The sequence below is a fragment of the Apis florea genome, unplaced genomic scaffold (assembly GCF_048593485.1).
Source record: "Apis florea isolate Af1SG1 unplaced genomic scaffold, ASM4859348v1 contig_3496_pilon, whole genome shotgun sequence".
NCBI classification, from domain to species: Eukaryota; Metazoa; Arthropoda; class Insecta; order Hymenoptera; family Apidae; genus Apis; species Apis florea.
The window spans coordinates 8,062,488-8,083,985 of NW_028256773.1; the positions used below are offsets into that span (position 1 = coordinate 8,062,488).

At 40.7% G+C, this 21,498-nt stretch overlaps 1 protein-coding gene and 1 long non-coding RNA gene across 5 annotated transcripts in view; one reads left to right on the forward strand and one right to left on the reverse strand.

Annotated features, from left to right (window-relative positions):
- Positions 1-1,801: 1,801 nt before the first annotated feature.
- The window catches only part of LOC100868443 (protein cortex), a 169,261-nt gene continuing 149,564 nt past the window's right edge, over positions 1,802-21,498 (reverse strand). For all 4 annotated transcript variants that reach the window (XM_086913111.1, XM_086913114.1, XM_086913115.1 and 1 more), the window contains 7 exons: positions 8,850-9,065; positions 5,467-5,755; positions 4,940-5,095; positions 4,719-4,878; positions 3,994-4,210; positions 2,681-2,999; positions 1,802-2,364 (listed from right to left, as the gene is read on the reverse strand). In XM_086913111.1, the coding sequence (XP_086769237.1) occupies positions 2,207-2,364; positions 2,681-2,999; positions 3,994-4,210; positions 4,719-4,878; positions 4,940-5,095; positions 5,467-5,755; positions 8,850-9,065 (1,515 nt within the window). In that variant the 3' untranslated portion in view covers positions 1,802-2,206. The remainder of the gene's footprint in view (positions 2,365-2,680; positions 3,000-3,993; positions 4,211-4,718; positions 4,879-4,939; positions 5,096-5,466; positions 5,756-8,849; positions 9,066-21,498) is intronic.
- LOC147656869 (uncharacterized) overlaps positions 17,683-21,498 on the forward strand; it is a 146,618-nt gene continuing 142,802 nt past the window's right edge. Inside the window, exon 1 of the long non-coding RNA XR_015293598.1 lies at positions 17,683-18,608. This is a non-coding gene — a long non-coding RNA (uncharacterized LOC147656869). The remainder of the gene's footprint in view (positions 18,609-21,498) is intronic.

Sequence of the window (21,498 nt, forward strand, 5' to 3'; positions counted from 1 at the left end):
TTAAACGAGGAATGGAACGAGAGGATGGTAATTTGAGGCCATTAACGAAACACGCGTGCTCGAGGGACACGTTCGAGTCGAAATCTCCCATAAGATTTCCATAACGAGTGGACGGACGGACGCGAAGGAAAAAAGAGGAGGGCTTCGTTCAGCGAAGTCGATGATCGCTTTGAGAGGATCGTAGATTTAATAATTTTCACAAGCGGTGGAGAAGAGAGACGATCGATTTTTGTAGAAGAAGAAAATCGGTTTGGTCGATCCATCGAGTTTCATAGATGGACAGATGGAGGAAGAAAAGAAAAAGTGAAGAAACGTGTCTTTGTTCATCATTCTTCGTTTTACTTAATGAAAGATGAAGAGAATATCGTTAGTTGGCGTCAATGCTTCTTCAAAAATACTTTGAGGACTATAGTAGATGTTCAACAACGAACAACAATATAATTTCTAAAGTGATTTCAGAAAATCTACAGAGTTCTAAAAAAACGAATACGTATTTGATTAGAAATACTTTTCAAACGATAATCGCATAGATACAATACACAAAATGGCCGACTAAGTATCCTCTTCTCTTGCAATCAATAACTGAGAGATAATTCTTGATTTCCTTTTGGAGCGAGTTTAGAAAATGAATATCTAAAAAACAAATACTTTTCAAACGATAATCGCATAGATACAATACACAAAATGGCCGATTAGGTATCCTCTTCTCTTGCAATCAATAACTGAGAGATAATTCTTGATTTCCTTTTGGAGCGAGTTTAGAAAATGAATATCTAAAAAACAAATACTTTTCAAACGATAATCGCAAAGATACAATACACAAAATGGCCGACTAAGTATCCTCTTCTTGCAATCAATAACTGAGAGATAATTCTTGATTTCCTTTTGGAGCGAGTTTAGAAAATGAATATCTAAAAAACAAATACTTTTCAAACGATAATCGCAAAGATACAATACACAAAATGGCCGACTAAGTATCCTCTTCTTGCAATCAATAACTGAGAGATAATTCTTGATTTCCTTTTGGAGCGAGTTTAGAAAATGAATATCTAAAAAACAAATACTTTTCAAACGATAATCGCAAAGATACAATACACAAAATGGCCGACTAAGTATCCTCTTCTTGCAATCAATAACTCAGAGATAATTCTTGATTTCCTTTTGGAGCGAGTTTAGAAAATGAATATCTAAAAAACAAATACTTTTCAAACGATAATCGCATAGATACAATACACAAAATGGCCGACTAAGTATCCTCTTCTTGCAATCAATAACTGAGAGATAATTCTTGATTTCCTTTTGGAGCGAGTTTAGAAAATGAAACTCTAAAAACGAGGATACGTATTCGGTTACAAATACTTTTCAATGTAATCAGGCAACGCAGGCAAAAAAATGGCCGACTAGGTATCCTCTTCTCGCGTAATTAACACAACCTCGGAGATAATCGTGGGATAATTCAGCTGAGAACGGCCCCGAGAAGGTGGTGAAACGTGGAAATCTATTTGATAATAATACGAACGGTCGTTAACAGTTGTAGCACGAGGCTCTGCAAAGCCCTTATCTTTCGGACGATCGATAAAACCTGCTGCGAAATGGAGACTGGGAAAATTTAAATCGCGCGCGCTTCGACCATAATCATCGTTAATTCGTTGCGGCGCTATAATCGAAACGGGTGTTCGATGTTATTATTCTTGCCCACCACTCTTCTCTTCTTCTTTTCTTTCGAAACGCAACGCAAATGATTCGAGAGCGAAACACGAGAAGAGAAGGAACGGTAAAAAAAAAAAATTGAAATTGGATATTATTTTAAATCATTGAATCGCATTTATTAAATTCATCACCGATTTAAACATCTCTTCGATTTACATTTCTCGAACGAATTAAATTTTGAATGGAATTATTCAGTTTCGTGTATTTGTGCCAGCAAACGATCGATCAAATGCATATCCATGTATTGAGTATAAATGTTCTCTCGAAATAAAAAATCAAAATTCATCGTTAAATAAGATTTTTAACTTTTATCGTGAACGAGATAAATAAATAAATAAATAAATAAATAAATAAATAAATAAAAAAATTGAATAGAAAAAGAATAGACCGGATAAACAAAAAGAGGAATTATAAACAATATTCGCGCGAGATAGAGATAAGGAGAAATATAACGAAAAAGTAAAATTTTCTTCTATACATCCATACGTACGTTGCTTCATCGTATGTTATATCGCTCGAATTCCTTGAAATTCGTCAATTTTACGTTACTTCGTATATTTTCACAAATTTTACGTGGTTTCTTCTTATTTTTTTGGCACTGGTATTCGTCACCGAAGAAATTCCACATGCACAAAGACTCGTTATACTGAACAGCTGAGAAAAATATATAATTTTAATACTTTCCATTCTTGAAATTAACGAAAAAAAAAAAAAAAAATTATCACAAACTCGTGACGATTTAAATCACGAGAGAAAATTCCAAAAATATACTTGAAACATCTCGAAATATTCTCGAGAATTAAATAGCGCACACTTCCACCAATTGCTAGTTCGTTCGTTTTTTTCTCCTTCATTAGAAATTCGAATAATCCTCGAGTATTTAGTTACTTTTATTTCTTAAGTCGAGTCGACGAGCGATACTCGAAGCAGCCGGATGGTATAAAGATTCCACACGATTCTCTCGACTTACCCAACTGCGTGTGATCGGGGTTCCACATGATACTGTTGACTTGCAAATCCTTATCCACCATTATCATGTCCACAACCCGATCAAGGCTACCCAGGACGGGCATCAACGTGCATTCGGCCTGCTGCACGAAGTATGACCAATTAACGACCAGCTCCGCGCTGTGCTTGTTCCACGCGAGGTTCTTCACAGCGCCGTGAAAGTACACGTTTCGATAACCCTCCGGGACCAATTTGTTCACGTTCCACAGCGACAGCGAAGCGTTCCCGTAACCACCGCCGATACACAGGTAACCGCTTTCGTAGGGGTGCCAAGCCAATGCCTGAAACCACATTATCCTCCAAATTATTAAACGAAAAAGACATACGATATGTACATCTAGTTTAATGTATATATCATACGTCTAGTCTAATAATACTCTGAAAATACACACGTCCTCCAAATTATTGAACGGAAAAAGTCACTAAACTAAACATATGATATATCATATGTCTAGTCGAATGATTCTGAAAATATATATATATATATATGAAACCATGAATTATATCCTCCAAATTATTAAACGGAAAAAGTCACTAAACTAGACATATGATATATACATATAGTTTAATATATACGTCTAGTCTAATAACTCTGAAAATATACATATAAATGAAACCATAAACCATGTCCTCCAAATTATTAAACAAAAAAAGTCCCTAAACTATATGATATACATCTAGTTTAATGTATATATCATACGTCTAGTCTAATGACTCTGAAAATACACACGTCCTCCAAATTATTAAACGGAAAAAGTCACTAAACTAAACATATGATATATCATATGTCTAGTCGAATTCTGAAAATATATATATATATATGAAACCATGCCCTCCAAATATTAAACGAAAAAAGTCACTAAACTAGACATATGATATATACATATAGTTTAATATATACGTCTAGTCTAATAATTTTGAAAATATATATAAATGAAACCATGTCTTCCAAATTATTAAACGAAAAAAGTCCCTAAACTACACATATGATATACATCTAGTTTAATGTATATATCATACGTCTAGTCTAATGACTCTGAAAATATACATGTCCTCCAAATTATTAAAAAGTGGAGAAAGTCACTAAATTAAACATGATATATACATGTAATTTAATACATGATATATATATATATATATATATATATATATCATATGTCAGAGTTTAATAACTCTGAAAATATATAAATATTAACAACTTACAACTATATTAACTATGTATTTATAATTCTGAAAAAAATATATATATATATTTACCAAAGAAATATCACTTACCAGAACAGGTTCGCAGTAATCGATATCCACGTAGGGGATGAGATAAGGCCATATGAAGATTCGGATATTCCTGTCCAACGAGTGATGGGAAGCGGAGGCGATGTATCGATAATTGGAGGAAAACTCGAGTAACAAAATCTCGGAAACGTGGGCGTGATTGTATTGAACGACGTTGCCATTTTCCACCGAGTGAACCGTGATCACCCCCATGCATCCCCTGCAAATCCACACCAAATATCCACATCCCTCCTTCGATACACGAGGAAGCAAAAAAAGAAGAATATCCAGCATTCATTCAATCGCTCATCATAAATGCTTATCGATGGATCAAAACCTTTTCTTAAAAATTCCTCTTATTTCAGATCGAATCCTAATAAAAAAATATATACAGAGGCGCGATAAATTGCTCGTTCCACTAGCATCCATCGAATTTAACTTGGGTTTAAAGCGCGCGAAATCGGTTTACACACGCTTTTCCTCGAGGCGTGCACGATTAACGCAAATACCGTTATTTACATCGATCAAACCGCGTATTTGATCGCAGTAAACTCGATCGATTAACTATATATATATATACACACACACACACATATACACGCGATAAGAAGTAATCTTACACTCGTTTGAACGCCTATACAAATACGCGTCCCATGAACGTTACATTCTTTTTAAGAAGCTAACCGAAACAATTTTTGGATGAAAACTAATGGCTTGACTCCACTCACGTGATGACGTGTCGATCATCCTGAGGCCAGCAGATGCAACGCGCGTAGCACAGCGGCAAGTAGTTCTTGCCGCAGCACGGGGTCGTCCAAATTATCTTTTGAGAGTTGACGCAGTACAAGTTCACCTGAGACGACTTGGTGCAAACGGCTAGCTTCGTGCCTGGAATAAAAACTCGTCAGATTCTCTCCCTTTTTCGTTTACATCGAACGAACATTCTTACCCGCGTTGTCCCATTTCAGAGCCGAGATGTTGGATATCTCCACGTTCTCCAGTTCCGTGTTGTCGCTCGCGTTCTGCCCGTTGTACAGCGTCACGATGTCTTGGACCGCCGCCGCGATGATGTTCTTCGACCCCCAATCGACCAGACGTCCCTGTACTTGAAACCAACGTGGGCAGAGATTAAATATCCTCTCGTTAATTGTTTCTTCGAGTAAAAAGAGGGGGGGAAAATGCATCTTACGAGAGATTAAAAAGTAACTCGAGAATATATATACTTCACAAACGTATTCGAGAAAAAAGAGAAAGGAACGGATATATTGGAACGAGTCGTGATAAACCGAGGGAGAAGAAAAAAGAAAGCTCGAATCGAGGCAATGACGATTTCGATGCAAATATTCGTGAGATTGAAAAAATAATACGAATTTTAAATATTGGGGAAAAAATAGAAGGAAATAAGAGAAACGTTCGGGTTGGCATTAGCTCGGAAACCGAGCGAAACGTATTTAAAACACATTATGAAATTCTTACTCGGCAACGTTGGACGTGGCGAAGTTTGGAATCCGGGCATATCTAATATGGAGTCTATAATGCCTATTAAAGGCCTCTTTCGTGGCTTCGATTTCCACATTCCATCTTCAAACTGATCCTCGTCCCACAGCTCCCTTGGCCGGCCTGCTAAGTTTCCAGGCAACTTGTTTTCCGTGGATAAGTGGTTTGCGCGCAGCACTTGTTTCTGTCTCACCCCTGGTATTACGTTTTCTTTCACCATTAATTGGTGCATAAATTTCCTCTGCCATTTAGTATGCAGAGAGTCCACCTGTGCCGTTTGTCAGGGTTTTAGCGCGGTTTAAACGACACTTGACAAAGGGAATGTTTTTCGCTCTACGTCCGTTTTCTTCCCCCCTCCCCCGTCTTTTTTTTTTCTTTTTTTTTTTTTTTCAATTCAAAATTCGAAACTTTTCTACGTACTTGTCGATTCTTCTTCTATTTTCAATTGTCGAAAGTTCTATCTGTCTAAAAGGTAGGTAGAAATTAGGTTTAGATTTTTTGTAATAAAAGTTATCTCGAAAAATCGATCGTCTCTCGACGCGTTTGTAATATAGACGATTACCAATTTTCCAAACGATTTTAATTAAGAATCGAGATAATTGACGATCAAGACACGAACCATGTGTTTGTAAAAATTTATTGAAAAACTTTCGATTATCTTCGACTTTCCTCCCAGCCAGTTTTCTTCAAAAAGACTGTTCGCTAACTAAATCGTTTACACGGGGAATAATGATAGGTAAAAAAAAGCGAGGCGTGGTGAACTGGTTTTAGGAGAGGGAGAGATTGACAGTCGATCGAATCGATGTTGCGATTAGCAACGCCATCGAAGTAGCGTTTCACGCAGGAAATTACGTTCATCTTGATCGATTTTTCCCTCTTCGAATTTCCCGATCCCGTCTTTCAAACATCGTCTCACGAAGAATACGTTTCCAATGTTTCGAGAATGGATAAGGAATATTATTGCATTTTGCAGTTTGCTCTTTTTTCTCATCGATATCACGAGTTATAAAAATAATTAACAGATCTCAGTTTTAACTACCTAGAAAGTAGGAAATAGAAAACGTAACGCGCGAAAAAGGAAATATCCCTTTGACGATCTCCAGGATTTTTTCTCGTTTCGTTTATAATAAAATATAACTCTTTGAATCGAGTTGTTAATAACAAGTTGTTAGGAAAAAGATCGAGGAGGTCTGTTTTTATTTTTTATTTTTCTCAATGAAATCGCGATTGGAATCGAACGCGAAGGGAGGGGGGAGGGGAGGGAGGGAGGGAAAGTTTCTAGGAATTTTACGACTTTATTCCAGTAGTCGCCCCTTTATTAAATATCCCCGCGATAAATATTCATTCGCGTCCTCGTCCCGCGAAGAAATCCTCGAGAAAAGGATGCCTCTTTCTCTTCTTCCCTTTTCTCCTCTTTCGCATCCCTCCCTTTTTTTTTTATCCCCGCCGCGAAAACTCCAACCGCATTTCCCTCGCGTCTGAAAACAGTAATTTCAGCGCGGCGAGCCACCGCTCGCCGCGATCTCGATCTTATCTCTGTCGATTATCGAAGATTACGTGCCCCGGTCGATAAACACGAACGGGGGATACCTGTGGCGCCCACATCCGCGCCGCTCTTTATGCTAATTTAGACGATTCTCGCGGCGAGACGAGGGCCGTTCGCGGAATCGAACGCGGTTCTACGAAAAGGAAAAAGGAAAAAAGGGAAAATACGATCGTTTAATACGATCGTTCTCATGCTCTGTCGACAGATTATGCTTTTTTCCACGCGTGGATGTGAACGAAAGGGACGCGTCCCAATACGTTCCTCTCTCGTACGAATTGAAAGTCGATTATTTATAGGATGCACGAGTGGTGCACGCTTGGCACAAGAAAGCGATTCGCCATTTTTTCCTTTTCTCAGAGATCTTCTCAAGAGATTTTTCAAATTTTTTTCACATTCACATTTCCACGCGGATATGATAATTAATATAGGATTAATTCGAATGCACGTGGCATAAGGCGATTCAAGTTTACATTTTTTACAATTTTTTTCTTTTTTGGTCCTTCTCGAGATTTCTCAAATTTTTTTCAACATTTCCACGCGTACGTGGATATGATAATTTATAGGATTAATTCGAATGCACGTGGCATAAGGCGATTCAAGTATACACTTTTTACAATTTTTGGTTCTTCTCAAATTTTTTTCAACATTTGGATAATTATTAGGTTTAGGATAATTTATAATATAATATACGTTATGATAATTTATAGGATTAATTCGAATACACGTGGCATAAAGTAATTTAATATATACTTATTATACATAATATACATTTTTTACGATTTTTTCTTTTTTTAGCTCTTCTCGAGATTTGTACGTGGATATGGTAATTTATAGGATTAATCCGTGGCATAAGGTGATTCAAGTATACACTTTTTACGATTTTTTCTTTTTTAGTTTTTCTCTAAAATTTTCCTGGCATTTAACTGGCACAAGGCGATTCAAGCACACACACTTTTTATTTTTCGTTTATACGATTTTTTCTTTTTCACCTCTTCTCGAGATTTTTCAAATTCTTTGAACATTTCCACGTATATGTGAATATGATAATTTATAGGACTAATCCGTGGCATAAGGTGATTCAAGTATACAATTTTTTTTTTTTTTTGGTTCTTCTGGAAATTTCTTAAATTTTTTTTCAACGTGTATTATTATATACACTTTTTAAGATTTTTTCTTTTTTAGCTTTTCTCTAAAATTTTTCTGGCATTTAACTGGCACAAGGCACACACTTCAAGCACACACTTTTTATTTTTCGTTTATACGATTTTTTTTTAGCTCTTCTCGAGATTTTCCAAACTTTTTGAACATTTATTTAATATGGCAATTTATAGGATTAATCCAAGTACACGTGGCAAAAGGTTTGATCGAAGTTTAGCCCTTCTCGGGATTTTTCAAATTTTTCGAACATTTCCACGTGTACGTGAATATGATAATTTTGGCATTATAAGATGATTCGATACATCATATTTATTTTTCGTTTGTATAATTTTTTCACGTATATGTAATACGACGAACGCATCGAATCTATAGAAATAATTTTAGATTCTTTTGGAGGCTATTTTTTTTCTTAAGAAACAGACGAATAAATTGGACGAAGTAATAGAGTCGATTTCTTTTCGAGAAAGAAAAGAAAAGGAACGACCTTCGTTTCTCAAACCAATAAAATTGTAAACCGAATTTTAATCGAAAAGCGAAACGAGGTCCCATCGTATAATTCAAAAATTTCAATTTCATCCTACCTAAGCCAGAAAACAATATTGAAAATACCTTTCTTCCTTTTTCAATTGAACGAAAATTGTGCAAAGAATCATCTCACCTGTTTGAACACATCGATCTCATCCCTGTGCAATTGATTCTCGTTCCTTTTCTTCAATAGATAATTAGCCGCTTCCGCGTTATACTTAAACCTTATGAATCTGTCTTCATAATAAGTTTTCTTCGGCGCTTTCAGCGAGTATTTTTTAACGATTTGCTGGACGGTTTTCGCGGCAGCTAGCTGATGATTGGCCGCCACCTGTTTCGGAGTGTTATCCTGAAAAAACAAGGAAATAAATTAAATAAACAAAAACGCCAAAAAATTAATTTAGGATTAATTAAAATTCGAATCGAGATCAATTTGAGATGAGAAACGATAACATCGATCCGATCCAATTCCAACCACCTTCGATGAACTCTTGAAACGGAGTCAAACGAAGAGAGGCGAAGAAGAGGGCAGAAATTTCATCGATTATCGAGGAAGATAAAGGGACAAGTTTGGCAAGATAATTTGCGCCGCAGGCATTATGCACGCGTTTAGAGGAGAGAAATACGAAGGGGTATATAATATTTATATAGACCGGTATTCGTACCTCCAACGAACATCTGGTTTCGACACGAGCGAAGACAGATAGAGGACTGGCTCTTGAACCTGATCCCGCGCGAACAGGTTTAAATTTCTTACTCTTAACGCTTGTAAACGACCGATCGTATTAGTCCGCGATTTTTATACGATCGATCAATTGAAAATGTGGATTGCGAGTCAGAAGTGTCTGAATGAGGTAATATTTCTCGATCGGGTGGATTTTCAGCAAAAAGTTTGACATTTTGAAGAGGAGAAAAAAAAGTTTGCGCGCGAAAACAATCGAAGCAGCTCTGCCGAAAGATAGTTTCATCCCCGAGATTTCTCTTTCGATTCTCAAAAATTACACGTAAGCGTTATTTTTGTATTGTTCGCAACGTGTACGAAAGGGATCGTAAACCAGTTCAGCAAGACTCGAATCTTAATTTTCTTAGATTTTGCCTGTAATATATTTTTATTACGACATTAATTTGTAAACATTTGTCGCAAAGTTGATTTACTTAATCAAAATTGTAAAACTCAAATTTTTGAATTGCAAAGAGACTCCTTCGTCTCGTTCAATTTCACGCCATATTCTTCAATCCATATTTATCGTAAAAACTCTTTATTTTAGGTCAATAAAAAAAGAGATTCGTAGATTACGCGCCATATTTATCACAAAGATGTATATTCAACAAGGATCAAAAAAGCACACGCACAATCATATTTGTCATAAAAATTTTTCAATTGCATTCTTCGTCAAAGAAAAATGAAAGAAAAAAGGAAGTCACAGATCACATTCTCGATGCATATTCATCACAAAGATGCTTCACCAAATTATTCAATTTCGCAACAAAGATCAAAAACGTCAAATTCCTTGAATCGTATTTATCACAAAAATTTTTCACCTTATTCAATTTCGCAACTGATGAAAGAAACAAGAAAGACATAAATTATCCGCCACATTCTCGATCCACGTTCATCGCAAAGACGCTTCCCCTTTGTTCAATTTCGCAACAAAGATGAAAAAAGCACACGCAAAATCCTCGAATATTTGTCAGAAAAATTCTTCGCCATATTCAATTTCGCAACTCGTCAAAGTTACTTTACGATTATTCACCACATTCTCGATGCTTTTTCATCACAAAGGTGCTTCACCTTATTTAATTTCACAATTCGTCAAAAAAAGGTGAAAGAAAAAAGAAAAGTACAGTATATTCTCGATCCACGCTCATCGCAAATGCGCTTCGCCTTGTTCAATTTCGCAACAAAGATGAAAAAAGCACACGCAAAATCCTCGAATATTTGTCAGAAAAATTCTTCGCCATATTCAATTTCGCAACTCGTCAAAGTTACTTTACGATTATTCACCACATTCTCGATGCATATTCATCACAAAGGTGCTTCACCTTATTTAATTTCACAATTCGTCAAAAAAAGGTGAAAGAAAAAAGAAAAGTATAGTACATTCTCGATCCACGCTCATCGCAAAGGCGCTTCGCCTTTGTTCAATTTCGCAACAAAGATGAAAAAAGCACACGCAAAAATCGTATTTACCAGCAAAGATTCTCGGCCACATTCAATTTCGCAACACGTCGAAGAGAGGTGAAAGCAAAAAAAAAAAAAAAAAGGGAAAGCAATAGATCATCGGCCGTATCCTCGATCCATATTTATCACAAAGGCGCTTCGCTTTATCCGAGCTCACCTCTCGGAGAGGAAGAAAATGGAAGAAACTCGGCAACAACCCGGCCAATTACAGGGACACGTCCCTTGGAAAGAAAACGGCATGACGTAGAACCGGGAGCGAGGGGCAATAAATCGCGACGCGGACGATTCAAATGGACGATCGTTCACCGTTACGGCCCCGGGGGAACGCGATCGTAACTCGGAATTAGGATGCCACCTTTTCTGCTTTCCCGTTTAAAGTATCGCCCCGGAAATCCTTCTTGCCTGCCCGCTCGTGCTCGCTACTCGCAAGAAGAAACGTATTTATAGCGATTTCTCTCTCGCGGCGCCGACCAACAAACGAAAATAATAACTCCGCGCCCTAACTTATCCCTTCCTCGCTTCGATATTTCATTTGTCGCGATTCTCTATCCTCCCTCGATTCAAATCGAGGCCGTTTTAGGCGTCGAGTGAATTTATTTCAAGGCCCCCCTTCTCGCGAGATCGAATCTTCGTTTTAAGCTTCCAACGAGCTCTCGGCGAAAACGTCAACAAGTCGAAGTGTTTTTCCTTTTTTCTTTGAAAGAAAAAGGGTTATTGTACGATCGATCGATTTCTACGAGTATCGAGAGGTTGATAGAAGTGAATAAATGAAAAATTTTTTTAAATTCGGTATTTTTATTCGAAAAGGAGAATCGAATGGGATAAGTTCTCGAGACTTTTTATTGAATATTTAAATTGGAATTAACGAAATTTTCTGGCTAATTATCTTCCGCCTCTTTTGTTTTTATTCTCGCATAAATCTTTTTTCACGCTTATATTTTATTATTCAACAGAATCACACGTATTCTAACGATACTCTACCGAACCCTTTTCCCTTCTATTCTTTTCCTATTTCGTTTCCTATTTCACGTCGATTGCGTCGAAAACCTCGAATTATTCGACAGCATCGAAATCGTTCGCGATTCACACGTATTTCAACGATACTCTGCCGAATGACGAACCCTTTTCCTTTCTATTCTTTTTCCTTTCCTATTTCACGTCGATTGCATCGAAAACCACGAATTATTCCAATGAAACTCTACCGAATGACGAACCCTTTTCCTTTCTATTCTTTTTTTTCTTTGCATCGATTGCTTCATCATCAAATTAAACGAAAACCTCAAATTATTCGGCAGCATTGGAATCGTTTGCAGTTCGCTATCGAACCCTTCTCTCTTCTCTTCTATTCCCTTTCGTTTCCTATTTCGCTTCGATCGTTTTACCATCAAATCGATCGAAAACCTCGAATTACTCGACAACATCGGTTTGCAATTCACACGATTCCAACGATTTCTCTTTCGCCCGAATCATCACCGAAGTCGAACGAAAGTACCCGATCCGCCGCAGCGCACGACACGTGGTATCCGTCGAAAGCGTATTTTCCGAAACACGCGATGCTACAGCGTTGCAGCGTCGGAACGGTCATCGTCCCATCAAACCTTGTTCCACGCCCGGTAATTTATGGGGTGCGAGAGAGGAAACGTAAATACGGGCGCCTCATTTGCATAGAGCTGGGACACGACGAGGCTGAGATCGAGCGCTCGAGATTTCGCCTGTTCCACTAGCGTGGAAAATCCTCGACCACCCTTTGAAAACTTTAGAAAGCAAGGAGAATCGCTTCGAATCCGTTCAAGGAAAATCCATCTCCCCATTCAAGATCCTTTCTCGAACTAAACGAACATTTGCACAGGTTTCTCATGCAATTCGTGGATCATCCGAATTACCACAAAAACACGAATCACGTGCGCTTTTACGCACGAAACGTAGGAAATTATTCTTGGAAAATGTTTGAATCTGCTCTCACGCTGACAAGAATGAAGCGATAATTCTCGAATAACTGTCAAACGTGTGTATTATAAACGCGAATAATTACTCGGCAAGAAGAAATAGAATCGGTTTATGGGATATCCACATTTGCATACAACCGACCGAGTAGATATATATTCTCTCACGCGTGTTTTCTCGCCTCCATCTTCGACGTTGGATTCGAGAAAAAAAGTGCAAGGAGGGGTCGCGATTTGCATGAAGCTAGAAACATCATCATCGAAACAGCTGTGCTCGGCCGCGTTAGGAAATGGTTAGGCGGAGGATTTTCCCATAGGCGACCCCCAGCGAACAGTGCCGCGTCGAAACTTTCTTGCCCAGCTGCGGCGAACCTGTCTGCGCAAGGTGTTGAAAGGGTGGGGGGGGCATTCCTCCGCTCGAAAATTTTCGTGCAACAATTTTCGAGATAAGATGAACGATCGATGATCACGACGATGGCTGGCTTTAAAGAAAGAAAGAAAGAAAGAAGCGATATCAAGTGTGTGACGTTAGTCTTAATCGCTCTTCTCAATGCAATTTCGTCGAGCACAAGATTTTACAAGTGTTAACTGTTCGCATTTTATTGTATATTTACAATAATCGGTGATATAATTACGTTCCAATGATTCTTCTTGCTTGATTGTTCTTAAATACGAGTGCAAAGGGAAGACGAGAATCGCGATGAATCCGATGAATATTTGGTGGAAATTTCGAGGAAAATTTCGCGGGTCAAAGAAGGCTCTTCTGCAAAGTCAATTATTATTTAATTTTGTCCAGCACGCGGCGTCTCTCAGCGTTATTGGAGACAATACTTGGCCGCCTCGTTCTTCCCACGGTGGGTTCTTCTCCGTCTTCAACCGGTCACCAGATGACGCGGTGGGGTAGGATCCTAGGAGCTGGATCCTAGTCACCTGCGGCTCGAGTGGGGGTCGTCGTGAACGGGGTTGCAGCACGATGAACAATAAACGGAGCGAGGAATTAAGGGACAGAAACCCCGTGTATTTCGAGCCCTTTCGAAGGGTTAACTTATTTCGCGATATACTTGTTCACCCATGTTTCCACCATCGAAGGATTTTTTGGGGACAAAGGGTTAATTTATTCGTCCTTGTTCCATTGTGACTCGTTCAAAGTTCTTAGTTTCGAAGGATTAATCAGATAAAGGATTAATTTAATATTTTTAATATCGATCTCTGCTCGTCTGTTATGCTTTGTGCAAGATTTTGTATTTCTTAGCAATAAAGTTTCGAAGTTCATCGAAGGATCAATCTTTTGCAGACAAAGAATTAATTTATTTTAAATTATTTTAAATATACTGCTGACTGTTTACCCTTGTCCCATCGACAATAAAGCTAAAGGAATAAAGTTTCGATCGTCGAAGGATCGTGAAAAATCCCTCGTCGTCGCATTTCCTTGACCATTACTACTTTTCAGACTTTGCAAAAGGAAAAATGCAAGCTTCTCGTTATCGAACGAAACTTAAGAAAATTGAAATAAATTCTTCGAATTCGACCATTCTCTCTCCTCTTCAATATAGAGACAAAAACGAAATCGGCTGGATTAATTTAACGAATCACGAGTATCGACGAGGATTTCCTTATGATCTCGCAATAACATCAATAACAATAATAAATTAACAAAAGAAAGTACTTTTACACAACGTGAAAAAAAGTTTGTAACGCAACGGAAGAGCGGATGATCTCCTTTCGTCCCAGAAATTTATTTATCAAGAAAAAAAAAGAAGAAGAAGAAGAAGAAGAAGAAGAAGAAGAGGTAAAAATCCGAAGTAAAAGCGAAGAAAGGAAGGAAAGAAAATTCGGATTGTTTTCTAAGAAAATCCGTCGTTTCACCCTTCGAATTTAATGCCAACTTTTCATCCAAGATCGTCAAGAGGAAGGACCCTCGCCATTATATTTATGAATAATTCAGGCTGGCGCTGTATCGGTGGGAAACAAATTAATGGCGCGGTGGCTCGCGCGCCCCCAATCCTCCTCCTCCACGAGAACGAGAACGTCAAACGCATACGCGTATCGACGTCGCGATGCGCAGGTGCAATTGCGCACACGCGATGCAGAAATCCCCGATCTGAATATCAAAGATGCCGACCGAACCGTCCCTCAACCTTTCTTTCTCTCTTTCCTTTTTTCCCCACTCTTTTAAATCTCGAACAGGTAACGTTTAAAAACCTGTAACCACGAAAAAAAGAGGGGGGAAAGACAACCTCTCGCTCTGCTCCTTCTCCTCCCGAGCGGAGGGGATCGAAACAATTATACGATCGCCTCGAGAGAAGGAGAAATTCAATCTTGCGAGGGAAAAAAATATCGAAAAATTTTCTTCCTCCTACCTCGAGAGAGAATCTGGAAGAAAAATGTCCGCAGCGCAGACAAGAGAGAGAGAGAGAGAGAGAAGCGTGGTGTTAGGAACAGGTTGTTCCGCTCAGAGATTCAGAATCTCGCGGCGTAATACAGATATTGAGTTCACGCGTGGATTGGAAAAGAAAGGAAGGAAAAAGGAAAAAAAGAAAAAGAAAGAATGGTGGCTGAAAGAAAACGGTGGCTAATGAATTAGCGGCTGTCCGTATCGTGGAACGGGTCGTGCCTACTACGTGCGACAAATTATGCCTGATCGTATCGTAAAATTCTATGGAAACGGCTAAATGCTTATTAGAGGCGCATAGGCGGGCGTAGGTGCAATATATCACCAAGTGAACCGTGACGACATTTATGTTTTCATACTTCTAACGATCAAAGTCATCATTTTTTCACGCTGTTATATTGGCATTCCACCATAGCCAACTGGGTCAACCACTGGCCGTGTGTCGCCCACCTTTTGTTGTTGCCTCCTCCACCGAGCGTGGATCAATTAACTGTTTTCCAGATAATTACACGGTCGCCGGTTTCGATTCACGTCGCGATAAAATGTGACCGGGCTGGAGAATTCTCTCCAATCCGACTCGATTCCTCGAAATTAGATTTTTCAACGCTCGCTTCGATCGATTAAACGGTCAAACGATTTGTATATTTCGCATCGACGAAACGCGACGAAAATCCAAAATTATCGATTTCAGGGGTCTTCGGTAACGAAAGTTTCGTAACCGATCGCGATTGTGTTCGACGATTTATGCACGTCGATTTCCAAGATCGAGAAAAGGATTCCAAAATTACGATTTTATGAATTTTTAACGAAAGATTATTTTAATCGATCGGCTTTGATTCGAACAATTGACTTGATTCGCCATCGAATTAAATAGTAAATAAACTAACAAACATGATTTATACATCTACGAGCATTTATTTTGAAGATCGACGAAATTTGATGGACGAAAGATACGTAACTAATCGATTTCCAAGATCGAGAAAAGGATTCCTTCTATCCAAAATTACGATTTTACGGACCTCGAGCAATGATTCGAACGGTTGTTGAATTCGAAGATTTAAATAGCAACAAAAACGATTTACAATTATCAATCGACGAATTATTTCGGAAATGAAGAAAATTTGATGGACTCGTAACGAAAGAAATAACTAACCGATCTCGATTCCTCGAACCATGATTCAAACACCGTTCGAAGATTTAAACGTATTTTAACAAATACGAAATACATATTTATTTCGTGGAAACGGAGAAAATCCTATGGATCCGCAACCGATCGATTCCTCGAACCGAAATGATTCGAACACCGTTTTCAAGATTTAAACAAATACGTTTATTTCGTCGAAACGAAAGGAGAAAATTCTATGGACTCCGCAACCGATCGCCTTCCAAGATACAAACGTGCATCGACGAACGTTTACTTCGTCGAAAGGAGAAAACCCTATAGATCCGTAATATCGATCGAGTTGGAAGATTTAAATAAAACGTTTATTTCGTGGAAAGTCTAGGAAACTCTTTACACTTGAGGTCGGCCGATCCGCGTCTATACGAGGCGTCTATCCACCGATCGAAGAATCGGTTTCGAGCGTGCTACGCGACAAGGGCATCGATCTCCCTCCTCCTCCTCCACCGCTTTCGACACCCGAGAGTCGCAACGAGAGACGTTAGATCGTACGTTAGACACGGCGATTGGCTGCCGTCGGCCGCGAAGAGGTTGGGCCCAGGTGGGCCATCAGGTTCGCAGGGGGGATCCAGGATGCGATTGGCAGCAAGGGAAAGCGGACGGAGGAAGGGGGCGACCGAGCAGCCGCGCGATCCATCGTCTCGCCTGTTCGTCGGCACCGTTCCAACCTCGGGGAAAAACGCTTTCCGACCGATCCGATATCCATCCACGCCTCATCCTTCCTTCCAACCGCTCTTCTTCCAACGCGCATCGAGAGACACCGAGCCAAAGATAACGGGAACCCGAACAGAGAGAAACAGAAACTCTTAGCTAACTAAAGAAGAATAACTGGCCACGAACGAACGAGTTCATTCCATCTCTTCCTTCCTCGACTCCACCAGCATCATCGACGAAAAACCAGAGAGAGAGAGAGAGAGAGAGAGAAGCGCGCGAAAACGGAGGCTCGAAAGTCACCCTCCCCCTTCTCCTCGAGGAGAAGAATCCAGTCCAGAATCCCCTGACCACGGCCAACTCGCTCTCGAAAGAGGAGAAGAGATTCGCCTAGGAGAGCAGCGCGATGGAAGGAAAAGGGGGGGAGCAGAAGAGGCGAGCAGCAACTCCAGCGAAAGAGAGAGAGAGAGAGAGAGGGGGCCGTGCAAGGGAAGAGAAGGGAAGGGAAGAGAGAGAGAGAGAGAGCAAGCACGCACACACGAACGGGATCCTTCCTCGTTCGTTGGGAGCCGCCGCCGCCGCTGAAGTGAAGCGGCCGAACTGGTCCTGGAACACGGTGCAGTGCTCGAGCGGATCGTGGCGTGCCTCGAGCTCGTCGCGGGTCCCCGCTGGTTCCGGGGCCCTCAGTCGTTCGCCGATCCCCCGACGAGGAGGAGGCACCGAGTTGTCCTAGGGCAAGGTCGCGTTCCGCGATCTCTCCCGGCCACGCGCGTTTTCGTTTCGTTCCGTTCTTTCCTCCCTTCCTCTCCCCAAGGGGGAGAAGAGGAGGAGGAGAGGAGGAGACGTCGTTTCCAGTGAGGAGTGAGGAAGGAGCAAGAAGAGAGGATACGCAGTGAGCTTCAGTGAGCGACGATAAACGTGACGTTTCATTAGTATTTAATCGTAGTAATAGTACTAGTAGTAGTAGTAGTAGTAATAGTAGTAGTAGTAGTAGTAGTAGTAGTAGTAGTAAATAAATAAACGAACGAACGAAGAAGAGAAGGAAATTGGCGTGTACGATCGATAAACAAAACACCGAGGAATATCTCAGTTGCGAGATCATCGTCTTTCCTTTCCTGTCGAAGAGCACTCGATCGAGAAACCTGGACTGGATTGGAGACACTGGTTGATCGAACGCGACAGGTGTCGGGCTTCCGGTTCCAGACTCGAGAAGGAAGCCTCAGCGGTCGGTTAATGCGGTCTCGGATTTCGGTGAACGAGCGCGCGGGTTGGAAAGGTGGCGAGGCAGCCACGGCACGTGGGCGAGCGACGGAAATGTCATCATCGCGAAGAATCCCCTTAAAGGGGAGTTTGAAAAGAGTCGTGTTGAGAAATGCATCGAGTTCGTCACGTCACCGATGGATTTTTGATTAACATTTTTCTTCCCTTTCAAAGGGAAGTTGCAACGAAGATGGACACGCGGAATTCTGTGTGTGCGCGCACGCGTGTGGCAAGATCCCCGGTGACTTCGACGCGTGGACAGGCGACGGATTTCCAGTAAGCCGGTAAGTTTGACAACACATTGAGATTATATCTTCGAATCTATCCTCCTTTTTCACCTTCTATTCATTGGAAATATTTCTCGAATCTGCTCTCCGTAATCCTTTAGCCGAGAACTTTTGCCACGATAAGCGTAAGCGTTTCACAACGGCAATTACAACGATGCACGCACGAGCGCTCTTTGAAACTTAATAAACGACGCGATAACCCATCGAAATCCTCGATTCTTCCTTCTTGCGCGTATTCTTGTGTGTGCCGAGTCTTCCCCGCTCGATAAATACGCCCGGCAGATACGATCTCGATAAAAATACGATCCCGTGGCTGGGAGATATACACCGCTGTCGACAGTAGTAACAAGTCATCTTTGTCGATCAATCGGTAACCGGTATGATACAGCAGCATTCCGCGCATCCCCCTTCCCCGAGCTATTTTCAATATGATACGTACGGAATAGCTCGAGCCTTCGTCATCAAGATCGTCAGATTAGCAAAAACTATACCTACCTATCCTTCCCTCTTCCCTCCTTTATCGCGTTTCTTTGCGGAGGATCGAGGGGGGGGAATCGGCAACTCGGCGTGGAAATTTTCAATATCTGATCCTCTCCTGGGTCGAGAGAGAGAGAGAGAGAGAGAGCAGGTAATCGAGAGAGCTTTTACCTTCCCAGACTATTCTTTTATTTCCATTTTATTATGGTAGATACGATTCCTTGGCTAATTCCCCAACCGTGTTGTCCTTCGTTATTCGTTCCATTTCGATCTCTCTCTCTCTCTCTCTATCGCGCACGAGAATGGAAAGAGCTTGGAGGATAAAAAGATTCGAATATTTTTCTCATAATTTTCCAATGCTCAGAAACAGAGAGAGTTCTTCTTTTCGCGATGGGATCACGCGATTATCACCTGTAATCCTTTCGACATCCCCAGCGCTAAAAGCCTGGCCCCATTCAAGTTGGCGCGTCGTCGATGAGATCGTCGTTGCGAATAACAGATTCGAGATGGATATCTCCTCTGTCTCGTTCCGCTCGAGTCCAACTCGAATAATAACAATTTCATTATTGTTTTTTCCATTCGATTCCATTCTCCAAGAAATATGGTAACCACTCGTTTCGATACTGGAAAATATACCCGCTGTTCGAGCGAAAGGAGCTTGTAAAATTTAAACACCGTAAAGTTCGAAGGTGTTTTTTTATCGAGGGAAAAACGATGAATCGGTCGAGGCGTCAATGGCACGCCTACCGGTGCAACAGCGGGAATACCAAAGCGAGCGTCGTCGATCCATTATCCGCCGAGTGACTCGATCGGCCTCTGAAAATTCCGCGATTGCACGCGCCTACGTCCATCGATGAGAGACGAGCGCACGAGCTCGTCTCAACGTAGATATCGTAATAACACATTGTTGCGACGACCGGTTAGAGGATGGCCCCTTAGACGAGCGCCCCTCTAGCAATGGTAACTATCGATTCCAATCAGGGGGCGATCACCGCTAATAAATTCCCCTCGTCTCGCGAATAATATCCTCCTTCCGTTCCCCCTTTTCGATCCGCCGAGAAGGCCACGCGTCGAGCGAAACGGTTCGGAAATGCTTCCAACATTTCGTGCTATTTCGTGCGAAAGAGAAGGAGTGGCACGAGATCAGAATTAGAATTAGAGGGGAATCTTCGAAATTTTGCGTTACTTTTGCGAAATTCTTCGAGATTCAAAACTTTGGAAAATCGAAACTTTGTATTATCTTTTCGATTCGAAATTCAAAAGTTTAGAAAATCGAAACTTTATTATTTTTCTCATTCGAAACCAGATTACCACCGGAACCCAATTTTATTCGATATCGTCCAAATATCGTGTTTCTTTCCTTAGAGAATTAATTAGACGAACTTGAATACTTTTATTCGAAGATACGTATAACGTTCCTCCAATCAAGAAGATAACCATTATCGTATTATGGCCTGACTTTATTTCTAAACAAATCCGATTCGAAGATTTCCAAGTTTCGACAAGCTTCTATTTCGCTCCCAACGAATCACGCTTCTCTCTCTCTCTCTCTCTCTCTTTCTATCCAGAAACGAATATCACAAGCGACAAGTTGGAGGAGCTAGCAGGATAGCCGGATGACAAGCTGAACCGACCACATCCATTTCGCGTCGATAGATCGGGTTTCCTCGGCATCTGTTTACCAGATAGGGACGAGAATCGCAATTACCTCCTCCTATCGCGGAGCTACACCTTCACCAGCCATCATATTGTCCTACGCAGCTCACAACATCCCCCTCTCGCGATACACTTTCCTCGCTCTTCGTCCCTTCCCTCCCACAATTCTCCTCTTCGGTTATAGGCTTAGCCGATAACTCGACTCGTCTCATCCTCGCGATTTCCCTTATCAACCAGAGTTTTCAACAAGCAACTGGTTCTCGAGAAAATATGAACACCACCAATTCTTTTCTATCCGACGAATGTTCGTGTTTTGCACGGGATCCAGGTGTTTGTCTCTCTTTTATCTCTTCGATTAGCTCTCGATCGCGACAATTTTCCAAATTCTTTCCTCCACGAATCTTGCCATGTTCTTATATATATATATATATATCCTTCCTCTCGCAAAATCGAAAATACTTCGATTTCATCGGCATAGCGAAACTTTTCGATCTACTCTATGCATTCTTTCGTTCAATTCGATCGATATTAATTTTTCGGGGAGCTCGTCCACATTGTCGTTTCGATCATCTTTCGAGGAGGGGAGGTAATTAGACGAAAATTGGAAAACTGTCGTCGAATGATATCGAGAGAAAGAACGAGGGGAAGAAGAGATCGGTCCGTCGAAACGCGGCGGCGGAGAGAGAGAGAGAGAGAGAGAGTGGACGAGACGAGGGAGCAAGAGAGGGAGCCGGTGAACCAGCTACTACTCCAA